This window comes from Camelus dromedarius, chromosome 18 (assembly GCF_036321535.1).
Source record: "Camelus dromedarius isolate mCamDro1 chromosome 18, mCamDro1.pat, whole genome shotgun sequence".
NCBI lineage: Eukaryota > Metazoa > Chordata > Mammalia > Artiodactyla > Camelidae > Camelus > Camelus dromedarius.
In genome coordinates this window covers 1,239,076-1,258,639 of record NC_087453.1, presented here as the reverse complement: position 1 = coordinate 1,258,639, position 19,564 = coordinate 1,239,076, and the positions used below count along the sequence as shown (strand labels likewise).

Sequence of the window (19,564 nt, the reverse complement as noted above, 5' to 3'; positions counted from 1 at the left end):
TTTGAATCAAATTGGGAGTTAGGGGGAGAAAGCTTTCAATTGGAAGGCTTTACACAAAACAAGAAAGATCCCAGGTTTCTGGCTTCCAAGGAAAAATCAGGTCTTTTTGGTGAAGGGCAGCAACTGGGCAGAAGTGATGCGTGGCCCTTCTGCAGGGCACGCCCGACTCCTTGCCACTCCCTACTGCCTCTCTGCCATCAAGCTGTTAGCAGCCATTTACCAGCTCCCTGGGGCAGAGCCGCCTCCAGCCAGGATGCCAACAAATTTATCATCCAACCCTGTGAGGGGACGGCTTTTGTCGTGAAAGGGGGTGATAGTAATGATTCTCCGGGGACAGTCGCAGACAGGCCAGGCCATGTGGTCACTCCACCACAGCCCTGAGAGTGCCTGTGTGCGTTAGAACAGGGGCCCAGGTACTTTACTCTTCAGAAATGGTCTCAAGACACAGACTCCGTCGGAACAAGGCCCTTTACTGCCCCCTCTGGGATAACTGTCCAAATAAATACAAGTCTACGATGATGACTGTGTGAACGCTCCCCCCTGGGGTGGCGTCCCGGTACAGTGCACGGCCTGCACGTCTGTCCCTGGCAGTCCTGTGCTCCGAGGAGGGGAAGCTCCCCGTGCCGTGGCTCTATCCATCGAACATGGGAAACGGAGGACAGACCCGAGGCCTGAGGAGTCCACGTCTGGCTGCTCCCCTCATCAGCGCTGCCTGCTCGGCCTCAGTCCTCTTACTTGTGGCCCTGGTTTTACAACAGGAAGTCGGGGTGTCTCTAACTGCTGCAGCCTGTAAACGTGACGATGGCGAGTGCTGACAATGGAATTCACGCAGGTGGTGGTGCCCCGGTCAGCCTTGGCTGGAGTGGCCGGTGTGGTCCAGAGCCTCTCACAACACCTAGGGATCCTTTGCTGTCCAGGGGGGCTCAAGCCCTTCCCCCACCAGCCTTCCTCCTGCTCTGGGGCCAGACTGCCGCCTGCACAAAAGGCCTCGGGCCGCCGTGTTGAGGGGCGCCCAGTGCCTCTGGGCCCGGCTGGCTCCAGTCTCTTCTGGCAGCGGGCCTGGAGGTCTCTCTGCTGTGCTGGAGTGAAGAGGCAGCACGGTGGGTTTGGTGGGTGCCGGAGACCTAGGCTAAGGCCAGAGCACACCAGGCCTCCTGGCGCAGGGCCCCGCCGAGGCCAGGCTGGGGACCCAGGGCTGCAGAAGGCAAGGCAAAGTCCTCTTGCTCGAATTTGAACTCCAAGTGGCTGGGGGCCAGGGGGTCGTCCACCGGCCCGGATACCTGCAGGGAGGACAGGGCACACGTGAGCATCAGATCAGGAACAGCGGGCCAGCCTCACGTGGGGTCGGGAGCCCTCAGAACGGGGTGATTTGCTCTAAGGGGCCTCCTTCATCCCTGGAATGGGGCGGAGACCCCTCCTGAGGATCGACGTGGAACACATGCAGGGCTCTCCGCTGGTGCTCAGCTCTGGTTCTAGCGACCAGCTGTGTGTCCAGCCCCGAGGTCCCGAGAGGCTCCTACAGGGGCTCTGACCTGGCCAGGGAGACAGGGTTCCCCAAGGAGGTGTCTGGGAGCCAGCTCCAGGCACCCCACCCTCCCCTACCACATCCACCTTACCTGGGAGGTGACACTGGGACCTGGGTGTGAAGGGGATCTCAGGCTGGGCTCGGGTTTCAGAGTGGCCACTGAGACCTCCGGGTCAGGGATAGAGGTTGGTGGGGAGGCTGTAGTGATCCCCGTGGACCCTGGGAGGGAAGGTGGGGTATTTACAGAAGACACCAGGTCTGGCTGCACTGGTCACACAGTGAGGGAGGGGCTGGGTGTGGCTTCCTTCACCAGACCTCCCGCCCCACTGCTGGCTCCCGCCAGCTGGAGCCGTCTCAGGGCAAGGGGGGCACATGTCCTTCTGGGGGTGACACTCGCACCAAACATGTGAATGTCTAATGGTGGAATGTGAGACACTCAGGGATTCCACAGGGAGGATATGTGCCCCACGGGAGAGTCGGGGGGCTGGGCTCCCTCCCGCGTCTCGGCCGCCCCAGCCCGTGCACCTGAGGCACCCCTGGTCTTGGCCACGTTCTTCGGCTTCCGTTTCCGCGTCTGGATGCTTTCCTTCTTCATGGCCAGGGGCCGCGGCACCTGGCAGGGTGGGCAGGCGGTGGGTGTCTGGGCTCTCTCTCTGCTCACCCCTGGGGCCTCTTGCGTGGCTGCCTGCCCTGATCTCGGCCCTGCAGAGCCGGTCACTCCCGCAGCCCTGTTTGGGCAGCTGCCACCCTGGGCTTCACACTTTTCCCGGGCAGGGTAAGGAGGAGCCCGTCCCACCCCAGTCTCCCAGGGCCAGAGGGGCCAGGAGGGCTCTGGGGGTGCAGAGAGGCAAGGCTGAGGGGTCCAGCCTCTGCCCGAGGCTGAACGGCGGAGGACGAGCCAGTGACACCAGGGCCTCAGCGAGCCCACCCGCACAGTGGGCCTGACAGTGACACGCAGGTGGGCTGTGGGCACGCACTCAGCCCAGGCCCAGCCTGGTCGACCGCCCCCAGCCCCTCAGCCCCTGCACGCCAGCCCGCTCACCCCGTGCAGCTTCGTGTAGAGCCCGCAGGCGTTGCACACCGGCTCGCCGTCCGCGTTGCGCCGCCACAGCGTGGTGTGCGTGGTGTGGCAGTTGGTGCAGCAGAGGCCGGCCCGGCGGGACGAGGACTGTGGACGGGAGGCTGGTGTGAGCCGTGCCGGGGACCCAGGGCCCTCCTGCCACTCAGCTTGGCCCAGCAAGTGGCAGCCGGGGTGGGAGGGAAGGACGCCGGACTCGGAACTGACTGGCTGACAGGTTGGGGGCCACGGGGGGCCAGGTGAGACGGTCTCTGGGGGCTCAGATCGTGAGGCCTGCCCGGGACAGGGACGGCCGTGATTCCTTGGCGCTTAGATCGGGTGCCCCACGAGCCCTGGGACCGGTCACCTCACCCTTCTGAGCCTCAGTTTCCCTGTCAGTAGAATGGGGGTGAGAGCAGGCCCACCACATGCCTGTTGTGGGTCAGACCGTTGTGAAGAGCCCGGAGGGATGTGCCGCTGGTTTTCTGCCGCGGTCCCTTTTCAGCTACCGATGCTGGGCCTTCACGCTGTGTCTCTGGGGTCCAGCAGCACCTTCCATGAGGCCCCAGGCTGCAAATTCAGGGGGCCCACCGGCCCCTCTGGGCACCTGCTTCCCAAGACCTGGGGCTCTGGGCACACAGTCAGCTCAACAGCTCTCCACTGGAGAGTGGGCTGCAGTGCCAGGTCACCCTGTCCACACCGGCCTCTTGCTGCTGGAGCAAGACTGGACCTTCTGGAGCCTCTCAGGCGCTGGCCCCTTCCTCCTCTGCAATGCTCTGGCCTGGCCCAGTCCCCGCCCCTCGCCGGGACAACAGCGATGCAGGGTCTTTACTCCCACCTCCCCGGGGCTGAGACCAAGCCACGTCCGCTCTGGGGTTTCAGCCGCACCTCGGGGAGCCGGGAGAGAAGCCCACAAGTCTCCACACGCAAAATCGCCCCGAGGGTGTGCGTCCTCTGCTCGGGGTCTCCGGCCCAGGACCAAGCCAGAGAGCAACCAAAGGCAAGACAACCAGACCAACCAAACCAGGCAGCAGAAAGGGTCTGTCCCGGGCTGGGGCCGAGCCGTCGGGGGCAGCGTGCTTCCCCGTCGGTCAGCGGTCTCTGGGGTCTTTCCTTCTGCAATGACCTTTCGGGCCACCTAGCTGACCCCCTCTCCCACCAGGCTTTCAGCTGGTCGAGGGCACAGGCTGCCCCCCAGAGTGGCCTGGGAGGGACAGTGGGGTCTGGCTGAAGCCCTCTGCACCAGCGGTTCCCAAGAAGACTCAGACCTGGAACCGCCTCGTCGCCCTTCCCTCCCACAGGCTGCAGGCAGCCACCGGAGACCCCATAGAGTCGCACCCTGTTCAGTCTCCAGCTCGGCCTCCAGGCGAGACTCTGCCCCAGGATCTGGGAAAAAGGACCACAAGACAAGGAAGGGACGAAACCTTGGAGGCTCGAGAGGGAACACAGGGCTGGAGCTCCCAGCCTGGCTGGGGAGACCCCATCCTCTGGCCAACGGCCACCAGACCTGATGTCCAGCCTCGCAGGGGTCTCCGGCTGTCTCCCTGGGGTGCCTGACACGGGGGAAGACTTGCGCACTCACTGGCGTGGAGAGCGCTGGTGCCTGGCCCAGGCCCCGCAGAAGAGGAAGGGACGTGGAGGCTGCAGCCCGGGGCAGACGGGGGGCACACTCTGAGGCAGGGACCCCAGCTCGAGTGCCCCGCCCCGGGGGCCTGCGGCCACATCCTCGCCTTATCTACAGAGCAGCTGCTACTGGACACGATTCGAATCCCCCTCCTTGCCCCTCCGTCCCTTTAGCTGCCTCTCGGTGCCGGGGAGCTGTGCACAAAGTGGAGGCCCCCTGCCCTCCCCGAGCCCACTGTCCAGCGTGAAACAGGGTCTCCTTCCAGCCCTGCTGCTCGCCCCAGCCCGGGGTTCCCCTGAACCCCCCCACCCCAATCCATCCACCTTCTTAAAGTGAGAGGAGGCCTTGGGACCTCCCCAGGGTTCCCAGATTTAGCAAACAAACAAACAAGTAAGCAAACAGGATGCCCACCTGGATGTGAATTTCAGATAAGCAGCAAATACTTTGCATAAGTTCACCCCATGCAACATTTGGGACACACTTGTACTAAAATGCTACTCACTGTTTATCTGAAACGCACATCTGACTGTGCATCCTGTATTTATCTGGTGACCCTAACCTGCCCTCTTCGGCCCCCGCCACCATCCCAGCTCCTGCTGTGCCTTTGGACCAGGAGGAACCAAGGCCTGAGGTCCCTCCCCGTTCCCTCAGGCACTTCTACCAGCCTTCGCTCCCTTAGAGTTCACACTGCCATCCCACGTTCCAAGAAAACTTCAGCGTCACTGAAATTGAGAAGCACAACACGAGAACGCCGTTTCCTCGGCCCTCAGGCCACTTCCTACTAAAATCCTTCCTGCAGGAATCTCCCACGAGGGCGTAAAGGGACCCATGCAAAGACTCAACCCCAGTGTTGTTTCCGCCTGCCCGCTCAGAGGGGGCGCACACGTGGGCACATCTGCAGACGCACACACCCGGGGTGCCCCCCGCAGCCGCCGGGGCACGGAGGGAAAAGCAGAGCTACGCTCCGGAGGTTGTGCCTGCAGCACGCCACCCCAGCATGCGAACCCATTCCCCGTCCCCTGGGAGGGGAGGTGAAAAATCTGGAAGCCACCTCTGAATCCTTCTTCAGTGAGCATAAATTAAAGTCAAGAAATTGGAAATGAGGTTAAAATCAAGAAAGTGGTAAGAAAAGAATGATCATGAAAAAATTCTTAAAGTCCCTGCTCATTTACTCTTTCCTGGCCCCTCACCAGACTGCGTTCTGCGGAGGAAGGCTGAGGCTCCGAAATACTGAGGGGCCAGCGGCACAGGGGTCGTCCCGGGGTGGACAGGACACGTCCCCGGCGCCGTTCACACCCCTCAGGCACCGGAGCTTCCTCGTCCTTCCTCATTCACTGTCAGGACAAGCGGCCAGGCTGGGCCACTCTCAGGGCCCCCGAACCGCCAGGCCTCTCCCGGCTGCATTTTGTTTTTCTTTTTTGCTCTGTTCTTTCCAAAAGAAGTTGAGCTTCAAAGCCTGTTGCAGAGCCACCCTGAGCTCCAGGACCATCCGAACATCCAGAGAGACCAGGGTGGTGGGCAGCATGGAGCTGGGCAGGGGGCTGCTGGTGGAGATGTGAGGGGCACAGGAGAGGGAAGGGCGGGGGGGTGGTTGGAGGGGTGTGGCCAGCTCACATGCAGACGTGCTTTGGAAAGTAAAAACTGCAGATTGGAGAGCAGCAAAGACGAACCCATTTCAAACGGGCCTCTGGACGCTTTTGGAAGAGGAGCCGTGAGGACACTTAACCTGACAACGGGCCACTGTCCCTCGCTGCTCAGGGCAAGTTGTGACAGGGACCAGAGCCTGTGAGGCGGGGCTGTGTAGGAAGGGACACCCAGGGCGGTGAGCAGCGGAGGACACCGGGCCCTAGTGGCATTGGCCACTTTCCAGAGCTGGTGCCAGAACTGGCTGTGGGCTAACAGGCCTGCCGTCCACTGACCTTGGCCGCCTGGCTCCGATACTCATGGGCCAGGCCAGGCCGAGTGGCACGTGGAATTCACCTGGCCATAGGCACAGGCACACCGGGATCCGTGGAACCACCTCGATCATCCCTGCTCGTCTACACTGATGGAAGCCTCGGGTCAAAGGTGTGACCCTACTCCCACAGCGTAAGACCGAGGATGCATGCGGGAGGCAGGGGGTAAAAACGACACGGGTTCCTGCTGGGTTCCTGTCGGGGGCGGAGCACACTTGCTACTGTCCCCCTCCTATGCTCTCGGTGGCAAGCTTCTAGGACGTTTGTAGTTATTTGAAAAATGGATAAGTTCTCCCTGGAGAGGCCCCTCCTGGGACGTCAGTTCAGCTCACGCATGAGAGAGGGAGGCACTGGCGTGGGGGCAAGTCTGGGTGACCAGCCACGTGGACTGGGCTCTCGTCTCAGGTCTCGGAGGATCTTGGGGTTTTCACAGCGAGCCTGGCCATGCCAGGACCAGCCACTGGGCGAGCAGTGGGGCCACCCTCCCTGAGTGACAGTCAGGAACCCTGTGGCAAGTCAGAGGAGCCCTCTGGGATCTGCTCAGGGAGAGATGGAGAGCCGAGGGGCCGTGTGACCTCAGCCCCACTCGGCAAACACTCCCTGGGTGTGTCCCACACTCAGATCTGTGTAGGCCCTGTGGCCTCGGGGAGGTGAGCACGCACGCACCCTAGGAGGCACCCCAAAGTTGATTATTCCATATCCTTAAACTAGGAAACAAAGACCTCACCAGGCCAAGTGCCGGACCCAGCCCACCCACAGCCTCGTCCACGCGCTCTGAACGTGCCGTCTAATTTATCTTTCCGGCAGGCGAGGGAGCAGTTCCTGAGTTCATCTCACGGGCCTGGGCACAAAGGCCCAGGTCAGGGGCAGGGGGCTTAGCAGGAGTGGGGAGCCCACGGGAGACCGAGGCCACAGGCCTGGGCCGAACCTGGGTCCGCCGCTTGCAGGCCGCGAGCCCAGGGAAGTGGCTCAGCATCTTGGAGCCCCGGGGGGTCATCTGGCTGCTGTGAAGGTAAAAGCCTCAACACTTAGATGGTGGCCCTTGCCCGCCCACCCCTCAAGTCAGAGATTTTCTGCTGGGAGGTGAGCCCTTTGAGGGGTGGGGGCCGAGGTGGAGCGGACTCACATCTCCTGTTCACCAGCCTGTCCTTGGCACCCAGTTCAGGGCTTGGCCTGGGGAGCGTGCAGGGAGTCAGAGGAGGGGGCTGGCCTGCTGCCTGGTGTCAGGAGGTCTAGGCTGCTGTCCCCCAGGACCCTCTCTTAACCTCAGTTTCCCCCTCACTGAGGCCACGCCAGATACCGGGCCGGTGAGGCACACCGGACTTGTGGTGTGATCACAGGGCAGAGACCGAAGGGGTGAGGTAGACTCAGAGGGTCCCCCCTCTCTCCCTCTGAGAGGCACGGCGTGGGTGGGGGGAGGCTGGGGGACCAGCAGAACCCCAAACTCCAGGCAAAATCAGAGGAAGAAAAACAGCGACTGCCCTCAAGCTGCTGGACCCAGAGTCAGTCTTGCTTCCTGCCCGCCCAGGCTGGGGCCCCGAAGAGTCTGGCCCTGGTGCTGTCATAGCCGGGGCTTCAAGCTCCCAGTAAAGGACGACAACCAACCGCCCTGACGCCCAGACCAGTGACCGCCGCAGCTGGCTGGGTCAGCCCGGCACGCGGCAGCGAAAGCCCACCCACGCGCCCCCGGGGCCCGACACACCAGAACCAGCCAGCTGGGCCTGACGGCGCTCACACCAGCCTTAGCCCAGAAACACAGCCCTGCCCAGGCCTGGCACCGGGAGCCACTGCGGCCTCGCTGTCTGCACGTCTGGCCAACCTCGGCAGGCCTACCACTCATCTACAAACTGACTTGAACATCAAAGTTCGCCCGTGAAACAGTACAGTATAAAGTAACTCTAAACCTTGACGCAGCTTCTGGGGACTCTGCCCTGCTGGGGGCAAAAGTCGGGCTCCCAGTCCCCTACTCCCCACCCAGACACACACCAGAAGGAACCAAAAGTGAAAACAAATTTCGCCCAGCAAACAACCACAGACCTGGTCTCCTCCCATCCCTGCAGCACTGTAGAAAGTCCCCTCCCCTGGAGGGCTCAGCGTTCTCCAACAAAGCATGCTGCCAGCAGCCCCTCCCCCGAGCCCCTCCCTGGGGTCAGGCCACCCCCACCCTGCCCTGCTCCCACCACCGCCTGGCCAGCCCGAAGCCCCAGGCAGCCTTGGAGCCGCAAGTCTGACCCCCAGAGGGCCCACGGAGGTTCCCCTGCCCAGCAGGTCCCAGCCCGCTCAGGGGCAGAGGAGCCTTTCTGGGACGCTCGGCAGACACTGCGGGTGCACAGCCCCAAGCGCAGGGGCCCGCAGCAGTGGGCCAGGCTCGGTCAGGTCATCCTGGCCTGGGCCTCCTGCTCCCCAGAGAGCTCCCCTGGGCTCCCTGGCCCCCTCCTGCCCCGCAGCCGCCCAACACTCACCAGGCGCTTCTGCGGCCGCACCAGTGGCCGGTTGACGCCGTTCATCTTGTGGTAGAGGCCGCAGGCGTTGCACAGGTAGTGGCCGGTGCCGTCCCGGCGCCACAGCGGGGTGGACAGGGCCCCACAGTTGACGCACTCGCGACCCTCACCGGGAAACTCCTCCAGGAAGTCGGACGCTGCGGGAGGGCAGCGAGAGGGTGAGGCTCTGCCCAAGCCCGCAGCACTTGGCCCTTTCTTCCCTTTTTGTGCCTTTACTTTAGTTTGTTTCAAAATTTATTTTCTCTAATTTTATTTCTAACTTTCAATTTACATACAGTGAAGTTTGTGCCAGATTTAAATAACTCATTAGGGCTGCTTTATAAGGTGGGGGAGGGTTACTAAATCCAGCCTCTGGGCGGCGACGGGGAACTGCCTGTAAATGGGGGTCCAGCACCAGCATTGGTGATTCTGATCCCTGGGGAGGTGGGAGCCTTGTCCTCTGCAAAGTGGGCCGATCTGGAGGGGCAGTGGTGGTGAGGCTGAATCAGACTGGATCCTACAAGGACCAGAGTCACTGTCCCCTACTTGAGTGGTGCACACGGCAACGATGGTGAGGACTCCTGGCCCCCTCCAGACTGGGGCAGGCACTGGCGACACTTGGGCGCCGGGGACCCTGGGTGGAGGCGGGGCGGGGATCAATCATCACCGCTGGGCGTGGGCGCCAAGTGGATCCCGCTTCCTGCATGGAGGAGCTGGGGGCTGGGGTGGGGGCCAAGGCTAAAGACTGGGGCAGCAAAAAAAGGCATGGTCCTCGGCTCGGGGATGGGGTAGGAAAGTGTCGGTGGCGCCCACTACTGAGAAGGCGGGGATGGGGAGCATTCCCTTCTGTACAGGCCTGGAATCCGATTACTCAAATTTATACCCTGGAGAGCGATTGGAACTGGGTCTCAAGTTGGAATACATAAACATCCTAGAACAGAGATGAGTGTGGCAGTTTACTTAAATAAACCAGCATTTTGAACTCTTAGAAAATAATTTTCAAAACTTCTCATAAAAACGTTTAAGATGCAGGCTCCAAATGGCATGATCCCAGAATACTGGGTTCAGGTGAATGAAAGGCAGAAGGAAATTCAGAGCTGGGGTTTTCATCTCGGGGCGGGTGAGCTTGTGGCAGCCGCTGGGTTCCACCCAGGTTTCCATGTCCCCAGAGTTCTGGGCTGCCCTATGCTGGTGCCCGACCTGGCTGAGAAAGCCCTGATTGGGGGGCGGCAGGCATTTTGCAAGGTGCGGGTTTGCATCTCAGGACGGCGGGCGGGCACCCAGACTCTAGTCAGTGGAGCCGCCTCCCAGTCCTGCACTCACCGAAGGCGGCTCTGCGGCCGGGGAGCCCAGCTGGGCGGCCCTGCAGGCTGTGCAGGACGCTGCCGTCCAAGGGTCCAGAGGTCCAAGACGGGGCCACCTCGGTGCTCACGTAGGCTGGGTATGCAGCAGGATACGAGGAGCCCACCGGCCGCCCGAGCAGGGCCGGGTATTGCTCTCGAGCCAGCATTGCGCCCTGGTAGGCGCCGCCGTCCCGGGCCCCTGGGCCACCACCGCCGGGCCCCGGGGGGCTGGGCTCAAAGGGGAAAGCGGTGGCGCCGGGCGGCTGAGCGGCCGGCGGGTGCGGGCTGCCGGGGCCGAAAGAAGACGAGTCCGCCGCGGTCGCCTGCGCCCAGCCGGGGTGCGTGGCGAGAGCGGGGGGCTGCAGGCCTGGCTCACACGCAGGCAGGTAGGGCAGCATGGAAGGGACGCGCGCCGGCGGAGCGAACACGGGGGAACCCGCGCCCGGCGGGGGCAGAAAGGCGCCCGAGTCCACGTAGGCGGCCTGACCCGGGCTCGGGGCCAGCGCCAGGCTCTGGTACATCGTCCCTGGCGCGGCCTTGACCTGCAGAGAAGAGGGACGGGCGTCGGAGTCCTGGCCGCTGTGCCCCGCAGGTGATGTCGCTCAGGCCGCGATCCCTGCTCCCCAGCCCCGGCCGTTCTTGGGGTGGGTCCCGGAACCCGCAGGGGCAGAACTGCAGGGGCGGCGGGGCGGCTCGGAGCGGCCCGTGGGGCATCGCCGGCACAGACGGAACGCCGAGATCACCTCCTTCACAGCCAGGGCGTCACAGGTTCCCGAGTGGGCTCGGCGGGTGCCGAGGACGAGAGGCCCGGCAGGTCCGCGGGGCGCAGGGTCTGGGACAAGGCGCCAGGCCGGGAGGGGCGCGCGGCGCCAGGCAGGGGCTGGGGTACTCACCGGCTGACTGCGAGGACCAGAGGGCGCGGCGCGCGCGGCGGGCTGCGACGGCTGGAGACTGGGAGACGGGGTCCGCGCACTTCCACAGGGAATCCCGGGCGCCCGGCCGCCCCTCCGCCCCGCCCCGCCCCGGGCCGGCCCGGCCCGCCCCCACCGCGCCGCCCCTTCGCTCCCGGCGCCCTCCCCTCCCTCCGCGCGGGGTCAGCGATGGGGCTGCGGCCAAGGTGGCACGTGACCGGAGCAGGCAGGGCGCGCGGGGCTCCCGCGGGAAAGGCGACGGAACGCTGGGCGCCGGGCACCCAGCGCTGAGTCCCAGCCAGCGCCGGCCTCAGGAACCGGCCAGGTGCTCCATGGGGCCCTGGAGTACTCCCGGAGTGGAGACGTCTACATTTGTTCCGGGGATTCTTAAGTTTCCAGCCCTCCTTCCTCGCCAGTCCCAGGTTCCCCCTAAGACTGGCTAAATGTCTGGTGCCCTGTCTATGGATGAGTCCCTGACCCTGGCTCCATGCGATCAGTGATGTAGAGGTGGTGGGGACCCCTCACTGACCTCTGGTCTGGGGTCCACAACAGAGCTCCGGCTTCCAAAGGGACTTTCTAGCTCCTTTTCTCTGGACTCAAACCCGTGTGCCACAACCCTGCATGTGCAGAGTCTGGCAGAATCCCAGTCTCCTGTTTCTGACCCAGAAGGCAACTACCATACTTGGTCCCAGTTGCGGGGCGCAGGTCGGGTTGGCAGGCTCCATCCACATGCACTTCCCTTCTGCAAGGTCACCACCCAGCTCCCTGCCTCCACCCCTACGTGGGACTTTCACTTGGTCCTGGGGGTTTCCCGAAGAGGCACCAGAAATGTGGGATGGGTGGGAGGCCCCTGGGTCTGGAGGTGGCCCCTGGCACTCCCTGGGTGGGCTCGATGGTGCCAGCACCTCGGAGAAACAGGTCTCCCGGGCAGCTTCACTGGAATTACCAGCACTCTCCGAGTGCACAGCAGGCTCTGGGTGACAAGGCTGGGTGAGAGCAGGGCTCACCAGGTGGCCCTTGGCCTCGGTGCTTGGTGCTCGGGGCCATGAATGTTTTTCGTTTGCAGAAACGGGCTGTCCCTTCTGTTGTGTCAAGGATGGACTGCAGGCCAGGGCACTTTCAGCCTGTAGAGGGGTGGGGAGGCCTGGCACTCGCTCCTCTCCATGTGCTCCAGAACCAGACCAGAATTCAGGGCACATTTTGGACCACTCAGGGGCTCTGGAAGGTGGTAGGCAAGGCCTCTACTCTCATCCTGGGTAGGGGGTCCCACAGAAGGTTCCAGGCGGCTCCGGACTCTTCACAAGCCTTGTGTGTGCCACTGGGAGGGGAAGTAGGGTCTCAGGTATCCCCTTTATGCTCTGCTCCTTGCCCCTCCCCCCATGCTCACCCACTGAGGGTCACTCCATCCTCTCCCGCCCTCAGGGCCCTGGGTCCACGATGCTGCGATGGGCTCCCATGGTACCGACTCCCTACGTGCTCCCCTCTGGGGTCCGAACTGGTCCCACCCCGCCCCGCCCCAATCCCTCCAGACCTCGCCAGTGGGTCTCCCATCTTTCTCTTTTTCATGGTGAGCCCCAGGATAGCCCAGAGAGGTCCGGGTGCGCTCAGGGGCCCTGCATGGCTGGAGAACGCGGTCTCCCCGGTGAGGTCCGCCCGCAGACCCGGCAGCTGTGCTAGGGCCGCAGCGCAGTGACGCTGGTTGAGCCTGCACTGCTTCCTCGGCCCTCGGAGCCCCAGGGAGAGAGTTTGAATGACATGGGGAGATGCCCTGCCAGCCCCGGGGGTGAGAAGGAAAGAGGAGAGTCACCTTGCCGGGAGTTGAGACACCCCCTCCACCCTGCCAAAAAAGGGTTCAGATAAAAATGGAAGATACCTGGGACCCTGCTGTGGGGGGGAGAGGGGCTAGTGTTCTCACCTGGAGACACGAACACCCGGGGGGTGCTGTGCTTTGCCCTGTGATGCTTCCGTTTGATTCTCACACCAACCCTCATTAAGGTAGAGAAGTTTATTATTATTACTATTACAGATGGGGAAATAGGACACAGAGAGGTTAGATACCCTGCCAAGGTCACACAGCTGGTAAACAAGGTGGTTAAAACAGGAAGGACGCAAAATGTACGCAAGGAAGCCGTCTCCAGCCACTTCTCCTGTATTAATAAACCTCTTAAATGGACATTTAAGAAAATAATTAAAAGGCTGAGACTATTTCCTGAGGTGGGGGTGGGGTGGCAGAAGCCGCCTCTAAATCCCTGGTCTCTCCAGAAGATTTAGGCGTTGAAGGCTCGTCCCAGGCTGGCCCTATGAAGGCTCTCTGTGGGGTGCCAGGGCTGTGCTGCTGCTCGGGGAGTCTCAGTGTGCAGCAGCCCCTCCAGGTGGGACGTGGGCTCTCGCCCCCGGACCAGTAGAAGCAGAGGCTGCTGGTGGGATTTCCTCATCCGATCAGCTGACACCCTGCTGATGGTTGCCAGCCATGGGGCACAGTGACAGGGTGAGGGGCGCTGGTATCTGTGCAGCATCTGGACCCCTTCACGATCTCTTCTCCTTGAACCAAAAAGAGAGGCGTCTCAGCTGAAACTCAAAGCCAAGTTCTCTCCCCACTTGCCTACACCTTGCCCAGCCTCCCTCACCCGCCAAGTCACTTTCTAAGGCTAAGGACCTGTCATCCTTCTGTGCAACTGCCCCAGCCAGGCTCCCTGGGCTCCTCCGGAGGGAGCCAGGTGCCCCAGTCCACCAGGACCTCACTTTCCCCACCAGCCCATCCGCTGTAAGCGGCCTGTGCCCTGGCCCTTTGCCCATGCTGCTCCTCAACTAGGGGGGCCCTTCCTCTGCCTTCTCTACTTGCTGAACTCCTATACATCCCTCAGCACCCGGCTCACAAGTCCCCTCCCTTCTGTGGCCTTTCCCACGCGGTACTCTCTCCCCTGCCTTCTGCCTCATCACGCTTTGCGGCTGTGCGTCCCTGCCTTGCCTCCCCGCCAGACCCTGAGCCTCTGTGTCTCCGTTCAGCCGTGAGGTGGGGGTGTCAGTTGTGCCCGCTCCTCACACTGGCTTTGGGCGCAGTTAGCGGGAAAAAGAGCTGCAGCGTCTCCCTGGGATGCGCACAGAGCGGGCGCCCGGCGGGCACCGGGCAAAAGCTGAGGGGAAGCCAGGTGAGGGGAGCAGAGGGCTGGGCCCCAGGATCTCGCTGCAGCCAGCTGGAGGCGGTGGAGCTGTGTGCTGGGGCCCTGAGAACGGGGCTGCTGGGATGGGCAAGGGAGGCACAGGGAGGAATTCGTGACCCTCTGCGCCCCCAGGCTTCTCTCTCTGGCCAGGGGGAAGCAGCTCTGAGGTGGGGACCCTACCGCAGGCCCTGGGAAGATTAGAGGGTTGGCTTGTTAACCCCCTGGTGACCAGGCAGAGCTGAGTTCTGTGATTCCGGGACATGAGTGGTTGCCTGTGGGGGCCTTGGGGAAAGTGATGGCCGGGGCCGGAGGGGCCGGGGTGGGGGCAGGCTCCCGTGTCTGCTACAGGGACGGACCCTGGTGTCTGCGACTTGCCCAGCAGCTGCCTCTTAACTCAGACACGTCAATGACAAGAGAAGACGGACCTGGGAGAGCAAGGCGGGCAGTCAGGGCCTCTGGGCCGGCTCCCAGGGGGGACCCAGGACTCTCTCTGGGGCCGCAGGGCAGCCCCGGGGCCAACCACCCCTCACAGGGAGGGCCCCAGCAGGGCCCCTGCTGCACGCACACCAACTTGTGGCCACGCGGGGCTTTGAGCTCTGGGGAGGCAGTGTCCGTCCAGCCCTGGGAAGGGTGCAGTGCCCAGGAACTAGCTCCTTAGTGTGGGGTTGTCTGGGTGACCTGCACAAGTGGGCCTGAACCTGGCCTCCCTGAACCCCAGCCCCGGGGGTCTGCCCTTCCTGTAAGTGGGGTCTCAGGGAAGGATGCCTGGGTAGGCTGTGCTGGGGTGGGGGCTGGAGGTGGGGATAGGCGGAGAGGTCTGTGTCCTCCCCAGTTATTCAGGTAAGCCCCATGCCCTCTCATCCCAGGCGGGGGTGGGGGGCCTAGTTCAAAGACCCCCTCCTGCTCCCTGTACCTGGAGGCCCCTCCTCCCCCAGGCTCCACCCTTGCAGAGCAGAGTGCCCTGGAGTGTCTGCTGCCCTGGGAGCCTCAGAGTGTCTTCAGGTCCTGCTGCCCTGAGAAGATGAGGCAGAGTCTCTGTGGAGGAGTCCAAGACTCCAATACCAACCAGAGCCGCAGAACCCACCACAGTGAGGGGCTCGAGGCTGGGGACCCTCCGGGCACACCTGGTAGGGGCTGGGGGAGCCTGGCGCACTGGATGTGGGAGCCACGCAGGTGCAAGACGTCACTGTGGACACGTAGGGGTGTGCACCTGTGCCCTCTCCTGCAGGTACGGTCCAGCCCAAGGGCCCCTGGCTGGGGCAGGGGCAGTGACTGCCGGGGGGAGGGCCCCCAAGCTGAGGCTGCTTGTCATCGTCGTGGTCACCACCACTGCTTGGTGTTTCCTGGGTGTCCCTTGTGCCTGGCTGGGCCCAGGAGCATCTGTGTTTTAACTCCTTTCATGCTCACAGCCATCTGGAGAGCTGGGGCAATTCCTGTGAGCTGTCATGCCCATTTCACAGATGAGAGAAGTGAGGCCTGGACAGAAAGGACTTGTCCGAGGGCCAGGGCTGGGCAGAGGCTGAGACGGGAATCGAACCCAGCTCTTGGGCCGCATTGTGCTCTGCTCCACGCCCTCCCGTTTGCCCCTGCAGTCTGCCCGCTCCTCGGGCCGCCGCCCCCTCCCTGTCCAAGGCCGGGTCTTCCTGTTCTAAGTCCTGCAGCCCCTAGAGAGTCTGTGTGGTGGAAGCATTGTGGCCCAACCCGCCCCCAGGCGTCAGTGAACGGGAGATGCTGGGCCTTAGAAACAGCCTGCACTGTGGATGACCCAGCCGGGGCCTCCAGTTGGGTGCCGAGAAAGGGGGACCAGGAAATGAAAACAGAGTTCACGGGCCGCCGTATCATTTATGTAACTGAATCTGGTTTCAAAGGCCCTTCCGGAAGTCCCTCGGCATTAAACGCCGCAGGCACTCGAGGCCAGGTCGCCAGACAGCCCTCATGGACGGAGCCATCTGGGGAGGGACTCAGGCCAGTTTGTCTTCGGGGAGATGTAATCACCGTCAAGAGGGTTCATCGAGCCAACGGCGGGAGTGTGCAGTGCGACTGCAGCGTTGGCAAGTGTCCTGTCACACGATGGGATGTTTATGGCCAGCTCCCCAAAGGCCTGCGCAGGGGAGGGCACAGAGTGACAGGGCAGGTCACGGGCAGGGTGCACCGGCCAGGCTGACCACTGGGGAGGGGGTGACTCAGGGGCCTCTGGCTCTCCCGGCCTGCGCTCCAGTTGGGGTGGGTGGCTGGTGGAGGCAGCCCCCTGATGCCTATTAGCCGTGAATTACTTCACCTCGAGTGACATCCTGCTGGACGCCTGGTGACCAGGCTCGGCCTGGGGTAACAAAATCGCCTGACACTGAGGCCGGACTCGGTGATGGACGGCTGCCCTGTCAGAGCAGCCGCCGGCCTGACCCTGAATGAAGTAGTGACTGGACGCTGGCACTGAGGCTCCCTCAGTCTGCTCGGGACCTTGTGTGCACCCAGGAACTCAGGGAGGGGGAGCCCCCTCGCCTGCAGGGTGTAAATTACCAGTCCTCCCTTGCTGGCCTAGGGGTGGAGAGGGGCCCTGCCGTCCATTTTCCCGGGGGCCGGGAGATAATGGGTTGGGGTGGCCGTGGTGGTGCCAAGTTGGGGTCAAGCCTGCGGCCCCTGTAAATGACCCCTCCCGAGTCTGGAAGCCGCTCTGGCTCCCAGGGCAGGGCCAGCACCGCCTGGTTGGTCTATGCCCCATACACCCCTTCCGGCCCTGGACGCCCCTCGGAGGCCAGTCCTAGGTCTGAGTTTGGATCACCGGCAGGTGGGGGGCGCCAGGCAGCGAGAAGCCCACCGGGGGGCACACTGGGTCTATTCTGCTAGTTAGCACTTGGCAGCTCTTCCTCTGAACGCTGTTCCCAGAATAACCCTTCTCAGCCAAATAGGAGCAGGCCTGGGGCTCTGTCAGCGAGCCGCCTCACGCCCGTCCTCCGCGGCCAGCCCTCGGCGCCCACTGGAGTACCCCGGGCGGCGGGCTCGCCAGGGCTGCAGACGGCGCTGGGTGGCCACTCGGCCCTGGAACCGCTGGGGGTTTACTGCGGGAGTGGGCTTACTTCCCACTTCCGGCTCCAGGAGTCGGTGCTGCTTTGGGTCGGCCGGGCTGCGCTGGCCCGGTGGGCTGGGCTGGCCCGGCCGCTCAGGTGGGCTGCACCAGGGCTTGGGGGTGGGGCCGCTTTCGGAGGCGCCAGGGGCCAGTGGGGGGCGGCTTACACCGCGGACCCTCCGGGCAGGGGCACCGGCCTCGTCTGCTGCCTGGGGATGTGCTGGTGCCCCACTTCTCTCTGCTCTGTCTCCCTGATTTGCGCTCCTTCACTCTCATCTCACAAAACCTTTCCACCCTTCTCCCCCCTCTGTCTTTCCTGCTGCCTCTCCTGCTTCTCTTCTCCTGATGCCACCCATTCCCGGGGAGCCCGCAGCCTCCTGCCCTGGCCTCACCCTCCGCTCTTTTTCCACCGTCTTCCTGAGGACATCCCCTGCGAGGTGTCCATCCTGGGCCCGGGGGCCTCCTGGGCTCTGCGAACAGGAGTGGGGAGCCCCAGGCCTGCCTCCGGGCTCTTGCTGCCAGGCCCGCGGGGGAGGAGGGCCCAGGAGCCAGCACCCCAGCCGCCTCTGCTGGCAGGACGGCGGAGTCTCCCGGCCAAGAGCAGAAGTTTATCGCATCTCAAATGCGTCTGCTCAATGTACAGACTTCGGGGAGTGTCAAAGCCATCAGCCTCACTCCTGCTGGCAGGAGAGGACCATGGTGAGAATCCAGGGACCTTAAAGGGCTCTGAAAGCGTCAAGCAGTCTGGATAGCAGAGGACGGTTGCTGCGGGACCATGTGTGCCTTTCATCTTCATCTTTGACGGGTTTTGTGTTTCCCATGTTTTCTGCAAGGAGCAAGCAGATAAGTACAAATGCAGTGGGAAATAAATAACATTTTACAGATTTTGGCTGCAGATGCTCCAGTGGCTTCAGGAAAACACGTTCAGAGAGAGAGAGTGCGTGGGTGCCTCTGAGTCGGGCGCAGTCCCAGGCCCTCCGGGGCTGCAGAGAGAGGGACGTGTCTGCTCTGCCTGAGCAGAGAGGGAGCCGACGGCGGGAAAGGACCGCCAGTGTTTCCTGGGGGCGGCCCTGGCTCAAGCACCGTCACTTGGAGGCTGAGGTGTGGGGTGCCCCTCCGAGGCTCTGGACTGTTCCCTCCCCCCAGAGGAGCAACGGTGCAAAGGGCCGAGGTCCTGCGTGCACACCGGCGGGCACACGTGCACACACGCGCTCACAGCTGCACAAGCACATGCACGTGCACATCTGCCTGCGTGCACACCTGACGGTGTTTGTGCACACAGGTGCCTTGAAGGTAGATTTCTTTCCCCCTTTCCGGTCGGCCGCCTGACCTTGACTGGAGGCAGCAGAGTAGGTCCTGACTCCTCCGTTCCAGTTTTGCTGGTCACTTCTGACAGCCATGCCAGGCCCAGAGCAGGAGCTGGCGATGGGCCTGGGGACTGGTCACCCCTGGGTGGGCAGCCAGCTGGGACATGGACCTCCGAATGGGCCGCCTGGGCTGCTCGAGCCTCTGACCCGGCGCCCAGGGAGGCTCCGTGCCGAGCAAGGACTTCATGCACGGTAGGCAGGCCCAGCTTTAATGGAAACCTCCTTCCTGACAGGGAAGGCCCTGTGGTCCCCAGGGGCCAGGAGCCGAGGCCAGGCCCAGGGGCACCCCCAACCACATCCCGCTGGTCCGGGGGCCTGGTGGGCAGGGGGTGGCAGCAAGCAGATTCCCTTGGTACCTCCCAGGCAGCAGGGAGTTGCCACCTCCCCTCTGGGGCCCAGGTCCCCTGGGGAGGCAGCTGGGGCCTCAGCTGGGAGCTGCTGCTGCAGGCAGACCAGGAAACTGGCCCTTGTGAGGCCGTGGTTGGGGACCACTGCCGGACAGTTCCAAGCTTGGAGCTGGGTGTCGCCTCAGAGGCTGTCAGGCCCAGCCTGGCCTTTGGGCTCCTCACCTTGGGTCCCGCTCCTGGGAAGGGGGCCAGTTGTGTCTCAGGGTGAGGATCCCAGGCCCGCCTCCCCGCAGTGCTGTTCAGTGGGCGGTCTGCTCAGTGACAGCTCTGGGACCTGGGGGCTGGCAGTGCATCCTGGGATGTGGGGTTACAGCCCGCTCTGTCACCTAAGGGCTGCATCCTCTTTGTCATGTCGTGTGGGTTCTGAGTCTCGGTCTCCTAGTCTGTGGGGGTTGTTGTTGGAGACGGAAAGGGACCACCAGGCGCACCAGCTGGCCCGAGGGGAGCTAGGGAGCGATGCCACTGCTGGAAAAGCCCTGCCCTGGACGGCAAGTCGGCACAACGGCTCACTCGGCCAGCAGGGCCCGGAGGGAGGCCTCACTGGTCAGCAGGGCCCCATCGACCCCTCCGGATGAGACTGATCCTGGGTCTGATGCCGAGCCGAGCTCACCCGGGAGATGCCTCGGTCAGGAGGCGGGGCCAGCAAGTCGGTGGACACCCCTCCAGGCTG

At 63.4% G+C, this 19,564-nt stretch overlaps 1 protein-coding gene across 1 annotated transcript; it reads right to left on the bottom strand.

Annotated features, from left to right (window-relative positions):
• Positions 1–456: 456 nt before the first annotated feature.
• Positions 457–10,933, bottom strand: GATA5 (GATA binding protein 5). Its single transcript, XM_031433497.2, has 7 exons — positions 10,878–10,933; positions 9,965–10,526; positions 8,624–8,799; positions 2,568–2,693; positions 2,051–2,138; positions 1,617–1,744; positions 457–1,280 (listed from the first exon to the last, which is right to left on the bottom strand). The coding sequence occupies exons 2-7, from the start codon at positions 10,503–10,505 to the stop codon at positions 1,125–1,127; spliced, it is 1,215 nt and encodes a 404-aa protein (XP_031289357.1). The 5' UTR covers positions 10,506–10,526; positions 10,878–10,933; the 3' UTR covers positions 457–1,124.
• Positions 10,934–19,564: the final 8,631 nt, after the last annotated feature.

Coding starts and splice junctions, on each gene's coding strand:
- GATA5 (XM_031433497.2), bottom strand. CDS start 10,505: ATGTACCAGAGCCTGGCGCTGGCCCCGAGCCCGGGTCAGGCCGCCTAC. Junction 2,139..2,567: donor TCTACACGAAGCTGCACGGG/GTGAGCGGGCTG, acceptor CCACCCTGCCAG/GTGCCGCGGCCCCTGGCCAT. Junction 1,281..1,616: donor GTCCCAGTGTCACCTCCCAG/GTAAGGTGGATG, acceptor TCCTCCCTGCAG/GTATCCGGGCCGGTGGACGA.